The sequence below is a fragment of the Oncorhynchus mykiss genome, chromosome 22, assembly GCF_057628025.1.
Source record: "Oncorhynchus mykiss isolate SJ-2025 chromosome 22, ASM5762802v1, whole genome shotgun sequence".
NCBI lineage: Eukaryota > Metazoa > Chordata > Actinopteri > Salmoniformes > Salmonidae > Oncorhynchus > Oncorhynchus mykiss.
This window is the reverse complement of record NC_143043.1, coordinates 56,598,242-56,618,758: the sequence shown is the minus strand read 5'-3', so window position 1 is coordinate 56,618,758 and position 20,517 is coordinate 56,598,242. Positions and strand designations below refer to the sequence as shown.

The 20,517-nt window shown below is 46.9% G+C and overlaps 1 protein-coding gene across 5 annotated transcripts in view; it reads left to right on the top strand.

Annotated features, from left to right (window-relative positions):
* bmpr2b (bone morphogenetic protein receptor type 2b) overlaps positions 1-19,800 on the top strand; it is a 176,755-nt gene extending 156,955 nt beyond the window's left edge. For all 5 annotated transcript variants that reach the window (XM_090216345.1, XM_090216346.1, XM_090216347.1 and 2 more), the window contains one exon: positions 15,266-19,800. In XM_090216345.1, the coding sequence (XP_090072471.1) occupies positions 15,266-15,516 (251 nt within the window). In that variant the 3' untranslated portion in view covers positions 15,517-19,800. The remainder of the gene's footprint in view (positions 1-15,265) is intronic.
* Positions 19,801-20,517: the final 717 nt, after the last annotated feature.

Below are 20,517 nucleotides of genomic sequence, written 5' to 3'. Positions count from 1 at the left end.
CCATGGAAGAACTGGGACATTTTCAGCTTCCAGGGATTGTGTACAGAACCCCACCATCACCATGGGACACTCTGTTCACACTGGTGACATCAGCAAACCATCTGCCCGCTACAGTTGAAACAGGGATTCATCTGTGAAGAGCACATTTCTCCAGTGGCCTTCAAAGGTGAGCATATGCTCACTGACGTCTGTTATGACGCCGATCTGCAGTCAGGTCAAGAGCCTGGTGAGGACGACGAGCACGCAGATGAGCCTCCCTGAGACGGTTTCTGACAGTTTGTGCAGAAGTTCACAAACCCACAGTTTAATCAGCTGTCCGGGTGGCTGGTCTCAGACAAACCCACAGTTTAATCAGCTGTCCGGGTGGCTGGTCTCAGACAAACCCACAGTTTAATCAGCTGTCCGGGTGGCTGGTCTCAGACAAACCCACAGTTTAATCAGCTGTCCGGGTGGCTGGTCTCAGACAAACCCACAGTTTAATCAGCTGTCCGGGTGGCTGGTCTCAGACAAACCCACAGTTTAATCAGCTGTCCGGGTGGCTGGTCTCAGACAAACCCACAGTTTAATCAGCTGTCTGGGTGGCTGGTCTCAGACAAACCCACAGTTTAATCAGCTGTCCGGGTGGCTGGTCTCAGACAAACCCACAGTTTAATCAGCTGTCCGGGTGGCTGGTCTCAGACAAACCCACAGTTTAATCAGCTGTCCGGGTGGCTGGTCTCAGACAAACCCACAGTTTAATCAGCTGTCCGGGTGGCTGGTCTCAGACAAACCCACAGTTTAATCAGCTGTCCGGGTGGCTGGTCTCAGACAAACCCACAGTTTAATCAGCTGTCCGGGTGGCTGGTCTCAGACAAACCCACAGTTTCATCAGCTGTCCGGTTGGCTGGTCTCAGACAAACCCACAGTTTAATCAGCTGTCCGGGTGGCTGGTCTCAGATAAACCCACAGTTTAATCAGCTGTCCGGGTGGCTGGTCTCAGATAAACCCACAGTTTAATCAGCTGTCCGGGTGGCTGGTCTCAGACAAACCCACAGTTTAATCAGCTGTCCGGGTGGCTGGTCTCAGACAAACCCACAGTTTAATCAGCTGTCCGGGTGGCTGGTCTCAGACAAACCCACAGTTTAATCAGCTGTCCGGGTGGCTGGTCTCAGACAAACCCACAGTTTAATCAGCTGTCCGGGTGGCTGGTCTCAGACAAACCCACAGTTTAATCAGCTGTCCGGGTGGCTGGTCTCAGACAAACCCACAGTTTAATCAGCTGTCCGGGTGGCTGGTCTTAGACAAACCCACAGTTTAATCAGCTGTCCGGTTGGCTGGTCTCAGACAAACCCACAGTTTAATCAGCTGTCCGGGTGGCTGGTCTCAGACAAACCCACAGTTTAATCAGCTGTCCGGGTGGCTGGTCTCAGACAAACCCACAGTTTAATCAGCTGTCCGGGTGGCTGGTCTCAGACAAACCCACAGTTTAATCAGCTGTCCGGGTGGCTGGTCTCAGACAAACCCACAGTTTAATCAGCTGTCCGGGTGGCTGGTCTCAGACAAACCCACAGTTTAATCAGCTGTCTGGGTGGCTGGTCTCAGACAAACCCACAGTTTAATCAGCTGTCCGGGTGGCTGGTCTCAGACAAACCCACAGTTTCATCAGCTGTCCGGTTGGCTGGTCTCAGACAAACCCACAGTTTCATCAGCTGTCCGGGTGGCTGGTCTCAGACAAACCCACAGTTTAATCAGCTGTCTGGGTGGCTGGTCTCAGACAAACCCACAGTTTAATCAGCTGTCCGGGTGGCTGGTCTCAGACGATCTCACAGGTGAAGAAGCCGGTTGTGGAGGTCCTGGGCTGGCGTGGTTACACCTGGTCTGTGGTTGTGGAGGTCCTGGGCTGGCGTGGTTACACCTGGTCTGTGGTTGAGGAGGTCCTGGGCTGGCGTGGTTACACCTGGTCTGTGGTTGTGGAGGTCCTGGGCTGGCGTGGTTACACCTGGTCTGTGGTTGAGGAGGTCCTGGGCTGGCGTGGTTACACCTGGTCTGTGGTTGAGGAGGTCCTGGGCTGGCGTGGTTACACCTGGTCTGGCGTGGTTACACCTGGTCTGTGGTTGAGGAGGTCCTGGGCTGGCGTGGTTACACCTGGTCTGTGGTTGAGGAGGTCCTGGGCTGGCGTGGTCACACCTGGTCTGTGGTTGAGGAGGTCCTGGGCTGGCGTGGTTACACCTGGTCTGTGGTTGTGGAGGTCCTGGGCTGGCGTGGTTACACCCTGTCTGTGGTTGAGGAGGTCCTGGGCTGGCGTGGTTACACCTGGTCTGTGGTTGAGGAGGTCCTGGGCTGGCGTGGTTACACCTGGTCTGTGGTTGAGGAGGTCCTGGGCTGGCGTGGTCACACCTGGTCTGTGGTTGAGGAGGTCCTGGGCTGGCGTGGTTACACCTGGGCTGGCGTGGTTACACCTGGTCTGTGGTTGAGGAGGTCCTGGGCTGGCGTGGTTACACCTGGTCTGTGGTTGAGGAGGTCCTGGGCTGGCGTGGTCACACCTGGTCTGTGGTTGAGGAGGTCCTGGGCTGGCGTGGTTACACCTGGTCTGTGGTTGTGGAGGTCCTGGGCTGGCGTGGTTACACCTGGTCTGTGGTTGAGGAGGTCCTGGGCTGGCGTGGTTACACCTGGTCTGTGGTTGAGGAGGTCCTGGGCTGGCGTGGTTACACCTGGTCTGTGGTAGAGGAGGTCCTGGGCTGGCGTGGTCACACCTGGTCTGTGGTTGTGAGACCGGTTTGACATACTGCCAAATTCTGTACGACATTGGTGGCTGTTTATTGTAGAGACATTGACATTAAATTATTTGGTAACAGCTCTGGTGGAGCTGTTCCTCAACTTGAGACACCTGTGGAATTGTGTTGTGTGATAAAACTGCACATTTTAGTGTCCTTTTATTGTGACTGATGTGACTTATGTCAAAACCAAATTTTAGAATCAAATGTTATTTGTCATGTGCACTGAATACAACAGGTGTAGTAGACCTTACCGTGAAATGCTTACTTACAAACCCTTAACCCACAATGCAGTTCAAGAAATGGAGTTAAGAAAATCTTTACTAAATAAACTAAAGTTTTAAAAAAATCTAATCAAAAAATAACACAAGAAAATTACAAACAATAACGAGGCGGTACCGAAACCGTGTCAGCTTTGATGCACCTGTACTGACCTCGCCTTCTGGAAGGATGATAGCGGGGTGAACAGGCAGTGGCTTGGGTGGTTGTTGTCCTTGATTATCTTTTATGCCTTCCTGTGACATCGGGTGGTGTAGGTGTCCTGGAGGGAAGGTAGTTTTCCCCCGGTGATGCGTTGTGCAGACCTCACTACCCTCTGGAGAGCCTTACAGTTGTGGGCGGAGCAGTTAACATACCAGGTGGTGATACAGCCCGACAGGATGCTTTCGATTGTGCATCTGTAAAAGTTTGTGAGTGGTTTTCGGTGACAGCCTCTTGCACCTTCTTCACCACACTGTCTGTCATGCAAATTAATTATTTGAAATCATACAATGTGATTTTCTGGATTTTTGTTTTAGATTCCGTCTCTCACAGTTGAAGTGTACCTATGATAAAAATTACAGACCTCTACATGCTTTGTAAGTAGGGAAACCTGCAAAATCGGCAGTGTATCAAATACTTGTTCTCCCCACTGTACCTCTCGTGTCTGAGCCATTGAATTGCGATTCTACTTTGTCTCTATACTGACGCTTAGCTTGTTTGATTGCCTAGCTGAGGGAATAGCTACACTGTTTGTATTCGGTCATGTTTCCTTGCCATGATTAAAAGCAGTGGTTCGCGCTTTCAGTTTTGCGTGAATGCTGCCATCAATCCACTGTTTCTGGTTGGGGAAGGTTTTAATAGTCACCGTGGGTACAACATCACCGATGCACTTGCTAATTAACTCACTCACCAAATCAGTGTATCCATCAATGTTGTTGTTAGACGCTATCTGGAACATATCCCAGTCCACGTGATCGAAGCAATCTTGAAGCGTGGAATCAAGATTGGTCGGACCAGCGTTGAACAGACCTGAGCACGGGCGTTTCCTGTTTTCGTTTCTGTCTTTAGGCTGGGAGCAACAAAATGGAGTCGTGGTTAGATTCGCCGAAAGGAGGGCGGGGGATGGCTCTGTATGCGTCGCGGAAGTTAGAGTAACAATGATCCAGAGTTTTGCCAGCCCGGGTCACGCATTCGATATGCGGAAAAATTTAGGGAGCCTTGTTTTCAGAATAGCTTTGTTAAAATCCCCAGCTACAATAAATGCACCCTCAGGATATCTGGTTTCCAGTTTACATGGAGTTCAATGAAGTTCTTTCAGGGCCGTCGATGTGTCTGCTTGGGGGGGGATATACACAGCTGTGATTATAATCGAAGAGAATTCTCTTGGTAGATAATACTGATGCATTTGATTGTAAGGAAGTCTAGGTCAGGTGAACAAAAGGACTTGAGTTCCTGTATGCTGTTATGATCACACCACAACTCGTTAATCATAAGGCATACACCCCCGCCCTTCTTCTTACCAGAGAGATGTTTGTTTCTGTCGGCGCGATGTGTGAAGAAACCGGTTGGCTGTACTCACTCTGATAACGTATCCTGAGTGAGCCATGTTTCCGTGAAACAGAGCATGTTACAATCTCTGATGTCTCTCTGGAAGGCAACCCTTGCTCGGAGTTCGTCTACCTTGTTGTCAAGAGACTGGACATTGGCGAGTAGTATCCTCGGGAGTGGTGGCCGATGTGCCCGCCTACGGAGCCTGACCAGAAGACCGCTCCGTCTTCCCCTTCTGCAGCGCTGTTGTTTTGGGTCGTCTACTGCGATACGATCCATTGTCCTGGGTGGTGGTCCAAACAGAGGATCTGATCCATTGTCCTGGGTGGTGATCCATACAGAGGATCTGATCCATTGTCCTGGGTGGTGGTCCAAACAGAGGATCTGATCCATTGTCCTGGGTGGTGGTCTAAACAGAGGATCTGATCCATTGTCCTGGGTGGTGGTCCAAACAGAGGATCTGATCCATTGTCCTGGGTGGTGATCCATACAGAGGATCTGATCCATTGTCCTGGGTGGTGGTCCAAACAGAGGATCTGATCCATTGTCCTGGGTGGTGGTCTAAACAGAGGATCTGATCCATTGTCCTGGGTGGTGGTCCAAACAGAGGATCTGATCCATTGTCCTGAGTGGTGGTCCATACAGAGGATATGATCCATTGTCCTGGGTGGTGGTCCAAACAGAGGATCTGATCCATTGTCCTGGGTGGTGGTCCAAACAGAGGATCTGATCCATTGTCCTGGGTGGTGGTCCATACAGAGGATATGATCCATTGTCCTGGGTGGTGGTCCAACCAGAGGATCGGATTCATTGTCCTCGGTGGTGGTCCAAACAGAGGATCTGATCCATTGTCCTGGGTGATGGTCCAAACAGAGGATCTGATCCATTGTCCTGGGTGGTGGTCCATACAGAGGATCTGATCCATTGTCCTGGGTGGTGGTCCAAACAGAGGATCTGATCCATTGTCCTGGGTGATGGTCCAAACAGAGGATCGGATCCATTGTCCTGGGTGGTGGTCCAAACAGAGGATCTGATCCATTGTCCTGGGTGGTGGTCTAAACAGAGGATCTGATCCATTGTCCTGGGTGGTGGTCCAAACAGAGGATCTGATCCATTGTCCTGGGTGGTGATCCAAACAGAGGATCCGCTTTGGGAAAGTTGTATTCCTGGTCGTAATGATGGTACGTTGACGTTGCTCTTATATCCAATAGTTCTTCCCGGCTGTATGTAATAAGACTTCAGTTTTCCTGAGGTAACAATGTAAGAAATATTACATAAATAAAGCTATGACCTGGTACTGTAACACAGGCTAGCTATGACCTGGTACTGTAACACAGGCTAGCTATGACCTGGTACTGTAACACAGGCTAGCTATGACCTGGTACTGTAACACAGGCTAGCTATGACCTGGTACTGTAACACAGGCTAGCTATGACCTGGTACTGACACACAGGCTAGCTATGACCCGGTACATTAACACAGGCTAGCTATGACCCGGTACATTAACACAGGCTAGCTATGACCTGGTACATTAACACAGGCTAGCTATGACCTGGTACTGAAACACAGGCTAGCTATGACCTGGTACTGTAACACAGGCTAGCTATGACCTGGTACTGTAACACAGGCTAGCTATGACCTGGTACTGTAACACAGGCTAGCTATGACCTGGTACTGTAACACAGGCTAGCTATGACCTGGTACTGTAACACAGGCTAGCTATGACCTGGTACTGTAACACAGGCTAGCTATGACCTGGTACTGTAACACAGGCTAGCTATGACCTGGTACTGTAACACAGGCTAGCTATGACCTGGTACTGTAACCCAGGCTAGCTATGACCTGGTACTGTAACACAGGCTAGCTATGACCCGGTACATTAACACAGGCTAGCTATGACCTGGTACATTAACACAGGCTAGCTATGACCCGGTACATTAACACAGGCTAGCTATGACCTGGTACTGTAACACAGGCTAGCTATGACCTGGTACTGTAACACAGGCTAGCTATGACCTGGTACATTAACACAGGCTAGCTATGACCTGGTACTGTAACACAGGCTAGCTATGACCTGGTACTGTAACACAGGCTAGCTATGACCTGGTACATTAACACAGGCTAGCTATGACCTGGTACTGTAACACAGGCTAGCTATGACCTGGTACTGTAACACAGGCTAGCTATGACCTGGTACATTAACACAGGCTAGCTATGACCTGGTACTGTAACACAGGCTAGCTATGACCTGGTACTGTAACACAGGCTAGCTATGACCTGGTACATTAACACAGGCTAGCTATGACCTGGTACTGTAACACAGGCTAGCTATGACCTGGTACTGTAACACAGGCTAGCTATGACCTGGTACTGTAACACAGGCTAGCTATGACCTGGTACTGAAACACAGGCTAGCTATGACCTGGTACATTAACACAGGCTAGCTATGACCTGGTACTGTAACACAGGCTAGCTATGACCTGGTACTGAAACACAGGCTAGCTATGACCTGGTACTGTAACACAGGCTAGCTATGACCTGGTACTGAAACACAGGCTAGCTATGACCTGGTACTGTAACACAGGCTAGCTATGACCTGGTACTGTAACACAGGCTAGCTATGACCTGGTACTGTAACACAGGCTAGCTATGATAATCAATAATGAGTCTATATACAGGGGTTACCGGTACAGAGTCAATGTGGAGGCAATATACAAGGGGTACCGGTACCGAGTCAATGTGGAGGCTATATACAGGGGGTACCGGTACCGAGTCAATGTGGAGACTATATACAGGGGGTACTGGTACAGAGTCAATGTGGAGGCTATATACAGGGGGTACCGGTACCGAGTCAATGTGGAGACTATATACAGGGGGTACCGGTACCGAGTCAATGTGGAGGCTATATACAGGGGGTACCGGTACAGAGTCAGTGTGGAGGCTATATACAGGGGGTACCGGTACAGAGTCAATGTGGAGGCTATATACAGGGGGTACCGGTACAGAGTCAATGTGGAGGCTATATACAGGGGGTACCGGTACAGAGTCAATGTGGAGGCTATATACAGGGGGTACCGGTACAGAGTCAATGTGGAGGCTATATACAGGGGGTACCGGTACAGAGTCAATGTGGAGGCTATATACAGGGGGTACCGGTACAGAGTCAATGTGGAGGCTATATACAGGGGGTACTGGTACAGAGTCAATGTGGAGGCTATATACAGGGGGTACCGGTACAGAGTCAATGTGGAGGCTATATACAGGGAGTACCGGTACAGAGTCAATGTGGAGGCTATATACAGGGGGTACAGGTTAGTTGAGGTAATTTGTACATGTAGGTAGGATAATAAACAGCAAGTAGCAGCAGAGTAATAACAAATGGGGGGGTGACAATGTAAATATGGCCATTTGATTAATTGTTCAGCGGTCTCATGGCTTGGGGGTAGAAGCTGTTAAGGAGCTTTTTGGTCCTAGACTTGGAGCACCGGTACCGCTTGCTGTGCGGTAGCAGAGAGAACAGTCTATGACTTGGGTAACTGGAGTCTTTGACAATTTTTTGGGCTTTCCTCTGACACCGCCTGGTATAGAGGTCCTGGATGGCAGGAAGCTTGGCCCCAGTGATGTACTGGGCTGTACGCACTACCCTCTGTAGCACCTTATGGTCAGATGCCGAGTAGTTGTCATACCAGGCGATGATGCTCTCGATGGTGCAGCTGTTGAACTTTTTGAGGATCTGGGGACCAATGCCAAATCTTTTCAGTCTCCTGAGAGGGAAAAGGTGTTGTCATGCCCTCTTCACGACTGTCTTGGTGTGCTTGGACTGTGATAGTTCGTTGTTGATGTGGACACTCTCGACCAGCTCCACTACAGCCCCGTTGATGTTAATGGGGGCCTGTTCGGCCCGCCTTTTCCTGTAGTCCACAATCATCTCCTTTGTCTTGCTCACATTGAGGGAGAGGTTGTCCTGGCACCACACTGCCGTGTTTGGCCGTGCAGTCGTGAATGTACAGGGATTACAGGCCCCACAGCTTTGTGAATGTTGACATGTTTAAAGGTCTTGCTCACATCGGCTACCGAGAGCATTATAACACAGTCGTCCGGAACAACTGTTTCTCTCATGCATGCTTCAGTGTTGCTTGCCTCGAAGCGAGCATTAAAGGCATGTAGCTCATCTGGTAGGCTCGCGTCACTGGGCAACTCGCAACTTGGTTTCCCTTTGTAGTCCGTAATAGATTTCAAGCCCTGCTACATTCGACGAGTGTCATAGCCGTTGTAGTAGGATTCAATCTTAATCCTGTATTGACCCTTGCTTGTTTGATGGTTTGTCTAAGGGTGTTGTGGGATTTCATATAAGCGTCCGGGTTAGAGTCCCGCTCCTTGAAAGCGGCAGCTCTAGCCTTTAGCTCGGTGCGGATGTTATCTGTAATCCATGGCTTCTGGTTGGGATACAGTGGGGCAAAAAAGTATTTAGTCAGCCACCAATTGTGCAAGATCTCCCACTAAAAAAAAGATGAGAGATGCCTGTAATTTTCATCATAGGTACACTTCAACTATGACAGACAAAATGAGAAAAAAAATCCAGAAAATCACATTGTAGGATTTTTTATTAATTAATTTGCAAATTATGGTGGAAAATAAGTATTTATCTTGTTTATAAATCTCTCTAAACAACAACCAACACTGGTTCTCACCCTCATCTCTCAGCAATCATCTACTTTCTGAGTAGCAGAACACTGGCTTATATTGCTTCAGAAAGAGTCTGTAATTGCAGGCAGCTGTTTCTGACAAGAGATCGGGTCAGCTCCAATCATCAATGGGGCCGACCAATCAGCTGCTTGGGGGAATCCAGGAAGCCATTTTCCTGAAACACACACACATACAAATACACAAACCACAACACAAGAACTGGGGAACGTAACATTATGTGTGTTTGTGTGGTTTTGTGTTTGTGTGGTTTTGGGTATGTGTGGTTTTGTGGTTGTGTGGTTATGTGTTTGTGTGTGGTGTGTGGTGTGTGGTGTTTGTTTGTGTGGTGTGTTCGTGTGGTTATGTGTTTGGTGTGTATTTGGTGTGTGTGTCGTGTATGGTGTGTGTGTGTGTGGTTATGTGTTTGGTGTGTGTGTGTGTGTCTGACAACAATTGTTTGATGTTTTACACCTCAACCACCAGAGGGTAGCATTCTCCAACTAAAGGTATGAGCACCTTATGTTTCTGATGGAAATAGAAGGAACAGAGAGGAATATCGAAGCCTCATATCCACTACAAGACCATGGTGCTACAGAACCCACAGAACAGCAACTGTCCCTCCCTACCTTCAGGTTATCTACAGAACAGCAACTGTCCCTCCCTACCTTCAGGTTATCTACAGAACAGCAACTGTCCCTCCCTACCTTCAGGTTATCTACAGAACAGCAACTGTCCCTCCCTACCTTCAGGTTATCTACAGAACAGCAACTGTCCCTCCCTACCTTCAGGTTATCTACAGAACAGCAACTGTCCTCCCTACCTTCAGGTTATCTACAGAACAGCAACTGTCCTCCCTACCTTCAGGTTATCTACAGAACAGCCAGAGGAACTGTCCCTCCCTACCTTCAGGTTATCTACAGACCAGCAACTGTCCCTCCCTACCTTCAAGTTACCTACAGAACAGAGGAACTGTCCCTCCCTACCTTCAGGTTATCTACAGAACAGCAACTGTCCCTCCCTACCTTCAGGTTATCTACAGAACAGAGGAACTGTCCCTCCCTACCTTCAGGTTATCTACAGAACACAGGAACTGTCCCTCCCTACCTTCAGGTTATCTACAGACCAGCAACTGTCCCGCCCTACCTTCAGGTTATCTACAGAACAGAGGAACTGTCCCTCCCTACCTTCAGGTTATCTACAGAACAGCAACTGTCCCTCCCTACCTTCAGGTTATCTACAGACCAGCAACTGTCCCTCCCTACCTTCAGGTTATACTCCATCCCTACACCCCAACCCGATCACTCCATTTTGCCACCTCAGGTCTCTTGGCCCTCCCACCCCTACAGAAGAGCAGCCCCCCCTCAGCCCAGTACAACCTCTTCTCTGTCCTGGCACCCCAATGATGGACCCCCCACTCCCCCCTGTTTATTAGCTTCTTTATTAAGGAAACATGTACTGACTATGACTGATATGTGGTGGTACCACCTAGCTATCTGGAGATGAATGACTGATATGTGGTGGTACCACCTAGCTATCTGGAGATGAATGACTGATATGTGGTGGTACCACCTAGCTATCTGGAGATGAATGACTGATATGTGGTGGTACCACCTAGCTATCTGGAGATGAATGACTGATATGTGGTGGTACCACCTAGCTATCTGGAGATGAATGACTGATATGTGGTGGTACCACCTAGCTATCTGGAGATGAATGACTGATATGTGGTGGTACCACCTAGCTATCTGGAGATGAATGACTGATATGTGGTGGTACCACCTAGCTATCTGGAGATGAATGACTGATATGTTTATTTATTTTTTATTTATTTTACCTTTATTTAACCAGGTAGGCAAGTTGAGAACAAGTTCTCATTTACAATTGCGACCTGGCCAAGATAAAGCAAAGCAGTTCGACAGATACAACGACACAGAGTTACACATGGAGTAAAACAAACATACAGTCAATAATAAAGTATAAACAAGTCTATATACGATGTGAGCAAATGAGGTGAGATAAGGGAGGTAAAGGCAAAAAAAGGCCATGGTGGCAAAGTAAATACAATATAGCAAGTAAAACACTGGAATGGTAGATTTGACAGTAGATGAGTGTGCAAAGTAGAAATAAAAATAATGGGGTGCAAAGGAGCAAAATAAATAAATTAATTAAATACAGTAGGGAAAGAGCTAGTTGTTTGGGCTAAATTATAGGTGGGCTATGTACAGGTGCAGTAATCTGTGAGCTGCTCTGACAGTTGGTGCTTAAAGCTAGTGAGGGAGATAAGTGTTTCCAGTTTCAGAGATTTTGTAGTTCGTTCCAGTCATTGGCAGCAGAGAACTGTAAGGAGAGGCGGCCAAAGAAATAATTGGTTTTGGGGGTGACTAGAGAGATATACCTGCTGGAGCGTGTGCTACAGGTGGGAGATGCTATGGTGACCAGCGAGCTGAGATAAGGGGCGACTTTACCTAGCATGGTCTTGTAGATGACATGGAGCTAGTGGGTTTGGCGACGAGTATGAAGCGAGGGCCAGCCAACGAGAGCGTACAGGTCGCAATGGTGGGTAGTATATGGGGCTTTGGTGACAAAACGGATTGCACTGTGATAGACTGCATCCAATTTGTTGAGTAGGGTATTGGAGGCTATTTTGTAAATGACATCGCCAAAGTCGAGGATTGGTAGGATGGTCAGTTTTACAAGGGTATGTTTGGCAGCATGAGTGAAGGATGCTTTGTTGCGAAATAGGAAGCCAATTCTAGATTTAACTTTGGATTGGAGATGTTTGATGTGGGTCTGGAAGGAGAGTTTACAGTCTAACCAGACACCTAAGTATTTGTAGTTGTCCACGTATTCTAAGTCAGAGCCGTCCAGAGTAGTGATGTTGGACAGGCGGGTAGGTGCAGGTAGAGATCGGTTGAAGAGCATGCATTTAGTTTTACTTGTATTTAAGAGCAATTGGAGGCCACGGAAGGAGAGTTGTATGGCATTGAAGCTTGCCTGGAGGGTTGTTAACACAGTGTTCAAAGAAGTATACAGAATGGTGTCGTCTGCGTAGAGGTGGATCAGAGAATCACCAGCAGCAAGAGCGACCTTATTGATGTAAACAGAGAAAAGAGTCGGTCCAAGAATTGAACCCTGTGGCACCCCCATAGAGACTGCCAGAGGTCCGGACAGCAGACCCTCCGATTTGACACACTGAACTCTATCAGAGAAGTAGTTGGTGAACCAGGCGAGGCAATCATTTGAGAAACCAAGGCTGTCGAGTCTGCCGATGAGGTTGTGGTGATTGACAGAGTCGAAAGCCTTGGCCAGATCAATGAATACGGCTGCACAGTAATGTTTCTTATCGATGGCGGTTAAGATATCGTTTAGGACCTTGAGCGTGGCTGAGGTGCACCCATGACCAGCTCTGAAACCAGATTGCATAGCAGAGAAGGTATGGTGAGATTCAAAATGGTCGGTAATCTGTTTGTTGACTTGGCTTTCGAAGAACTTAGAAAGGCATGGTAGGATAGATATAGGTCTGTAGCAGTTTGGGTCAAGAGTGTCCCCCCCTTTGAAGAGGGGGATGACCGCAGCTGCTTTTCAATTTTTGGGAATCTCAGACGACATGAAAGAGAGGTTGAACAGGCTAGTAATAGGGGTGATAATTTTAGAAAGAAAGGGTCCAGATTGCCTAGCCCGGCTGATTTGTAGGGGTCCAGATTTTGAAGCTCTTTCAGAACATCAGCTGAATGGATTTGGGAGAAGGATAAATGGGGAAGGCTTGGGCGAGTTGCTGTGGGGGGTGCAGTGCTGTTGACCGGGGTAGGAGTAGCCAGGTGGAAAGCATGGCCAGCCGTAGAAAAATGCTTATTGAAATTCTCAATTATGGTGGATTTATCAGTGGTGACAGTGTTTCCTATCTTCAGTGCAGTGGGCAGCTGGAAGGAGGTGTTCTTATTCTCCATGGACTTTACAGTGTCCCAGAACTTTTTTGAGTTAGTGTTGCAAGAAGCAAATTTCTGCTTGAAAAAGCTAGCCTTGGCTTTTCTAACTGCCTGTGTATAATGGTTTCTAGCTTCCCTGAACAGCTGCATATCACGGGGGCTGTTCGATGCTAATGCAGAACGCCATAGGATGTTTTTGTGTTGGTTAAGGGCAGTCAGGTCTGGGGAGAACCAAGGGCTATATCTGTTCCTGGTTCTAAATTTCTTGAATGGGGCATGTTTATTTAAGATGGTTAGGAAGGCATTTAAAAAAAATATCCAGGCATCTTCTACTGACGGGATGAGATCAATATCCTTCCAGGATACCCCGGCCAGGTCGATTAGAAAGGCCTGCTCGCTGAAGTGTTTCAGGGAGCGTTTTACAGTGATGAGTGGAGGTCGTTTGACCGCTGACCCATTACGGATGCAGGCAATGAGGCAGTGATCGCTGAGATCTTGGTTGAAGACAGCAGAGGTGTATTTAGAGGGGAAGTTGGTTAGGATGATATCTATGAGGGTGCCCGTGTTTAAGGCTTTGGGGAGGTACCTGGTAGGTTCATTGATAATTTGTGTGAGATTGAGGGCATCAAGTTTAGATTGTAGGATGGCTGGGGTGTTAAGCATGTTCCAGTTTAGGTCGCCTAGCAGCACGAGCTCTGAAGATAGATGGGGGGCAATCAGTTCACATATGGTGTCCAGAGCACAGCTGGGGGCAGAGGGTGGTCTATAGCAGGCGGCAACGGTGAGAGACTTGTTTTTAGAGAGGTGGATTTTTAAAAGTAGAAGTTCAAATTGTTTGGGTACAGACCTGGATAGTAGGACAGAACTCTGCAGGCTATCTTTGCAGTAGATCGCAACACCGCCCCCTTTGGCAGTTCTATCTTGCTATCTGGAGATGAATGTCCTGACTTTGACTGATATGTGGTGGTACCACCTAGCTATCTGGAGATGAATGTCCTGACTATGACTGGTCCACCTAGCTATCTGGAGATGAATGTACTGACTATGACTTGTCCACCTAGCTATCTGAAGATGCATGTACTGATTATGACTGGTCCACCTAGCTATCTGAAGATGCATGTACTGACTATGACTGGTCCACCTAGCTATCTGAAGGTGAATGTACTGACTATGATAGATATGTGGTTGTCCCACCTAGCTGTCTGAAGATGAATGTACTGACTATGACTGGTCCACCTAGCTATCTGGAGATTAATGTACTGACTATGTCTGGTCCACCTAGCTATCTGGAGATGAATGTACTGACTATGACTGGTCCACCTAGCTATCTGGAGATGAATGTACTGACTATGACTGGTCCACCTAGCTATCTGGAGATGAATGTACTGACTATGACTGGTCCACCTAGCTATCTGAAGATGAATGTACTGACTATGACTGGTCCACCTAGCTATCTGAAGATGAATGTACTGACTATGATAGATATGTGGTTGTCCCACCTAGCTGTCTGAAGATGAATGTACTGACTATGACTGGTCCACCTAGCTATCTGGAGATGAATGTACTGACTATGACTGGTCCACCTAGCTATCTGAAGGTGAATGTACTGACTATGACTGGTCCACCTAGCTATCTGGAGATGAATGTACTGATTATGACTGGTCCACCTAGCTATCTGAAGGTGAATGTACTGACTATGATAGATATGTGGTTGTCCCACCTAGCTGTCTGAAGATGAATGTACTGACTATGACTGGTCCACCTAGCTATCTGGAGATGAATGTACTGACTATGACTGGTCCACCTAGCTATCGGAAGGTGAATGTACTGACTATGATTGGTCCACCTAGCTATCTGGAGATGAATGTACTGGCTACGGCTGGTCCACCTAGCTATCTGAAGATGAATGTACTGACTATGATAGATATGTGGTTGTCCCACCAAGCTATTTGGAGATGAATGTACTGGCTGTAAGTCTCTCTGGACAAGAGCGTCTGCTAAATGACTAACATGTAAAACAATTGAAGTATCTTGATCAGTGTTTGTTTCTCAGGTTCTAATACCTGTCTGTGGTGTCTCCCGTCTCCCCAGGTGATGGTTCGTCGCTGGACGGCCAGGGAGGGTCAGGTGAGAAGATCAAACGTCGTGTCAAGACACCGTACTCCCTGAAGAGGTGGCGCCCCTCCACCTGGGTGGTCTCCATGGATACGCAGGTTGGAGAGGTAAACAACAACGGAACCTGTCGCTCCAAGTCCTCCACTGCCGTCTACCTGGTAGGAGGGGGGACTACCACAGCCACCATGACCTCTGACCCCTGTGACCCTGGCATGACCTGCCTGTGAACCCTGACCCCTGGAGCAGGGTGTGACAACAGGTGGGCAGTATGTTGCAGAAATGCCAGCTGCCTGTTTGCCAACTACACCCAGCTGGCTACTAACCTTTATGTGGTTGGCTACTTCAATGACTTCAACAAATTGGGGTGTATCAGATGCCACCAAATGTGATTTTAATTTTTTTAGGGCAGAATGTGTTGCCCTAACCTCCCACACCTCTATAGCTGGCAACTTTTTTCATTACGCTGGCTACATTCGATTGTCGGGAACACATTGAGGAGGGCGTGGCCTCCTCAGGCTACGGCTGTGTCTGCAATAACACCCTATTCCCTATATAGCGCACTACTTTCGACCAGAGCCGAAATGGTCGATAGGGTAGTGCGTCTGTTGTGAATAGGGTGCCATTTGAGACGTTGCCTACCTGTATGACAGCATGCTCCGGTTTCCTTGGTTTCCTGATTTCCTGGTTCAAATTCCGTCAGAAGGAGAAGAAACGATGTGACTGCAAGAGAATCAATTGTCAAGAAAGAAGCACTTATAAAATATGATATTCTTTTCTTCTCAACTTTTTCTTTACTTTACTTTTACTTTAAAACAGAATATAGCTATGCAGCAACATTGGCTTCACTTGCTTCCATTATAAATGCTGTTCCACATAAATCATTGTATGATTGTATGGCTGTTTTTTGAATTTTGAAAAATGTTGTTTTTTTGTTTTCGCACTTCAAAAAAAAAAAAAAAAAAAAAAGTGATGTCAATCATCTAGTGACCATGGTAACGACTGGTCTAAAAAAACATTAAGAGAAAAGACTGATCAAGCAGGGAGCAGTGGGTCTTTAAGACTGGGTTAGATGCTCATTGGTTTCCAGTAATGTTTATGCATAGTACATTCAGTAATGTTATATTTTTATTATTTAACTAGGCAAGTCGGTTTCAGAACAAATTCTTATTTACATTGACCGCCTACACCGGGCCAATTGTGCGCCGCTCTATGGGACTCCCGATCACGGCCGGATGTGATACAGGCTGGATTCGAACCAGGGACTGTAGTGCACTGAGATGCAGTGCGTTAAACCGCTGCGCCACTCGGGAGCCCCCGTTTATGCTTTCGTACATTCAATAATGTTTAAGCATTTGTTTTTACATCAATCTGTATATCCTACGTTTTACCATCACATTTTTAAATGTCCGATAGGCTTTAGCGTTGAAGTTTAAACCATTTTCAATTGTGTTGTATTCTTTGTAGCGGTTACTTCTGTTGTTATTATGACATTGTAAACAGTGCACTTATTATTATCATTAGTAGTAGCTGTCCTGCTCTCTGTCACATGTCCCTGAATGAGACAGCTGTCGATAAGGACATTAGAGGTATCTGCAGCTCTCTTTAAGGACACAAGGTATCTGCAGCTCTCTACAAGGACATGAGATATCTGCAGCTCTCTATAAGGACACAAGGTATCTGCAGCTCTCTACAAGGACACAAGGTATCTGCAGCTCTCTACAAGGACACAAGGTATCTGCAGCTCTCTACAAGGACACGAGGTATCTGCAGCTCTCTACAAGGACATGAGGTATCTGCAGCTGTCTACAAGGACATGAGGTATCTGCAGCTGTCTACAAGGACATGAGGTATCTGCAGCTGTCTACAAGGACATGGGATTTTGTTCTGTTACAAAAAGAAATTAGCGACAGTTTAACGTCAGTCTACTCCGACTGACCGTTGAACTCCTCTTCAGAAGACACTCGTCATTATTCTAAACCTTTCACTGTTCTCTCTACCCAGTCAGTCCCCTGCCTAGCTTAATAAACCAGACCAATTATTGGTATACAGTCTGAATCAAAGCACTGCTCGTTTCCTTACGAGCCAGAATGTTGAATGACATTTCAACTTCCGTTACCAGTTGTCTGTCCGGTTTGTCCTTCAGCTGGTTGAAACATCCACAGTAGTAGTATTTAACAGACTTTTTAGAGAGCTGGTAATACCTTTGAAAACGCTTGTCACCTGACGCATGCACAGAACCATGTAAACACCGGCAAGACTTGGGTCAGTACGCGTCGCCTGGCGGTACTTCACGTGCCTTTGGGTCATGAGCAAAAGAAAAGGATTTGCCACACACAGAGATCAGTGAAGTCAGTTTAATAATAAACTGACTTGTTGGAAAAGGACCTGTCAGTCAGCCTTTCACTGTTAGTCTACACCTGTCGTCTACATCTGTCGTGACTATTAACATTGGATTGATTTGATAACTGTGGATATTTTGTCTTAAATTTCAACCAGCTGAAGGACCAACCCTATGGACAATCGGCAGAGTAAGTTCAAATATAATTGTATTAAACATTCGTGACTGGCAAGGGATGTTCAGGGTTTTTTTCTTACGTAAATGTGCGTAGCTATGCTGTACATAGACAGTCAGTCCTCTACTCTATATTCACCATGCTCTAGTCTAGACTAGACTCCTGGAGGAGGGTTAACAGACAGTCAGTCCTCTACTCTATATTCACCATGCTCTAGTCTAGACTACTGGAGGAGGGTTAACAGACAGTCAGTCCTCTACTCTATATTCACCATGCTCTAGTCTAGACTAGACTCCTGGAGGAGGGTTATCAGACAGTCCTCTACTCTATATTCACCACGCTCTAGTCTAGACTACTGGAGGAGGGTTAACAGACAGTCAGTCCTCTACTCTATATTCACCATGCTCTAGTCTAGTCTAGACTACTGGAGGAGGGTTAACAGACAGTCAGTCCTCTACACTATATTCACCATGCTCTAGTCTAGTCTAGTCTACTGGAGGAGGGTTAACAGACAGTCAGTCCTCTACTCTATATTCACCATGCACTAGTCTAGTCTACTGGAGGAGGGTTAACAGACAGTCAGTCCTCTACTCTATATTCACCATGCTCTAGTCTAGACTACTGGAGGAGGGTTAACAGACAGTCAGTCCTCTACTCTATATTCACCATGCACTAGTCTAGTCTACTGGAGGAGGGTTAACAGACAGTCAGTCCTCTACTCTATAGTCACCATGCTCTAGTCTAGACTACTGGAGGAGGGTTAACAGAAAGGCAGTCCTCTACTCTATAGTCAAAATGCTCTGGTCTAGACTACTGGAGGAGGGTTAACAGACAGTCAGACCTCTACTCTATATTCACCATGCTCTAGTCTAGACTCCTGGAGGAGTGTTAACAGACAGTCCTCTACTCTATATTCACCATGCTCTAGTCTAGACTACTGGAGGAGGGTTAACAGACAGTCAGTCCTCTACACTATATTCACCATGCTCTAGTCTAATCTAGACTACTGGAGGAGGGTTAACAGACAGTCAGTCCTCTACTCTATATTCACCATGCTCTAGTCTAGACTCCTGGAGGAGGTTTAACAGACAGTCAGTCCTCTACACTATATTCACCATGCTCTAGTCTAATCTAGACTACTGGAGGAGGGTTAACAGACAGTCAGTCCTCTACTCTATATTCACCATGCTCTAGTCTAGACTACTGGAGGAGGGTTAACAGACAGTCAGTCCTTTACTCTATATTCACCATGCTCTAATCTAGACTACTGGAGGAGGGATAACAGACAGTCAGACCTCTACTCTATATTCACCATGCTCTAGTCTAGACTCCTGGAGGAGGGTTAACAGACAGTCCTCTACTCTATATTCACCATGCTCTAGTCTAGACTACTGGAGGAGGGTTAACAGACAGTCAGTCCTCTACTCTATATTCACCATGCTCTAATCTAGACTACTGGAGGAGGGATAACAGACAGTCAGTCCTCTACACTATATTCACCATGCTCTAGTCTAGTCTAGACTCCTGGAGGAGGGATAACAGACAGTCAGTCCTCTACACTATATTCACCATGCTCTAGTCTAATCTAGACTACTGGAGGAGGGTTAACAGACAGTCAGTCCTCTACTCTATATTCACCATGCTCTAGTCTAGACTACTGGAGGAGGGTTAACAGACAGTCAGTCCTCTACTCTATATTCACCATGCTCTAATCTAGACTACTGGAGGAGGGATAACAGACAGTCAGTCCTCTACACTATATTCACCATGCTCTAGTCTAGACTCCTGGAGGATGGTTAATAGACCAATTGGACATGTTAGCTGACTAGTGGGTTGGGTAACATCATTCTATCCCACATTCCATTTCAGCTGTGCTATGAACAGAACTGTAAATGAACAGAACTGTAAATTACTACTAAACCTACATGGAACCCACCCACATACCTGGAACTTATAACATGTAAACTACCCTACAATAAACTGTTAACTTTTTGGAAAGTTTGTCAATCTACATATTGTTAAATGTGTTTTTGGTTTGGAGAGGAGAGAGTACTCTGAATGTTCTACACAAATGTTAAGGTAAACATTCTCCACTTTTTGATGCATCAGGGTTCTCTTCTCTTGACGTGTCAGGGTTCTCTTCTCTTGATGTGTCAAGGTTCTCTTCTCTTGATGTGTCAGGGTTCTCTTCTCTTGACGTGTCAGGGTTCTCTTCTCTTGATGTGTCAGGCTTCTCTTCTCTTGACGTGTCAGGGTTCTCTTCTCTTGATGTGTCAGGCTTCTCTTCTCTTGACGTGTCAGGGTTCTCTTCTCTCGATGTGTCAGGGTTCTCTTCTCTTGACGTGTCAGGGTTCTCTTCTCTTGACGTGTCAGGCTTCTCTTCTCTTGATGTGTCAAGCTTCTCTTCTCTCGATGTGTCAGGCTTCTCTTCTCTTGAAGATTGATGTTGGAGACGAAAACTAAAGCCAAAACCCAAGTATTCTCATCTTTCACGTTTTTTTTATATATATTTTTTACATTTTCAACAATACTCTGATGTAAAATCAATCAAAATGTTTATCTTCTGTTGACATTTGTGAGCCCCTGTTTCTCCTCGTCTGGTATATAGCTGTCTAACTCACATGGTTCTATTCCATTGAGGACTACCCCCACAGTGGGCCGCAAGTGTTTTATGTTAGCGTCAACGTCTAGTGTTATTGTGTTTCCAGCACTGGG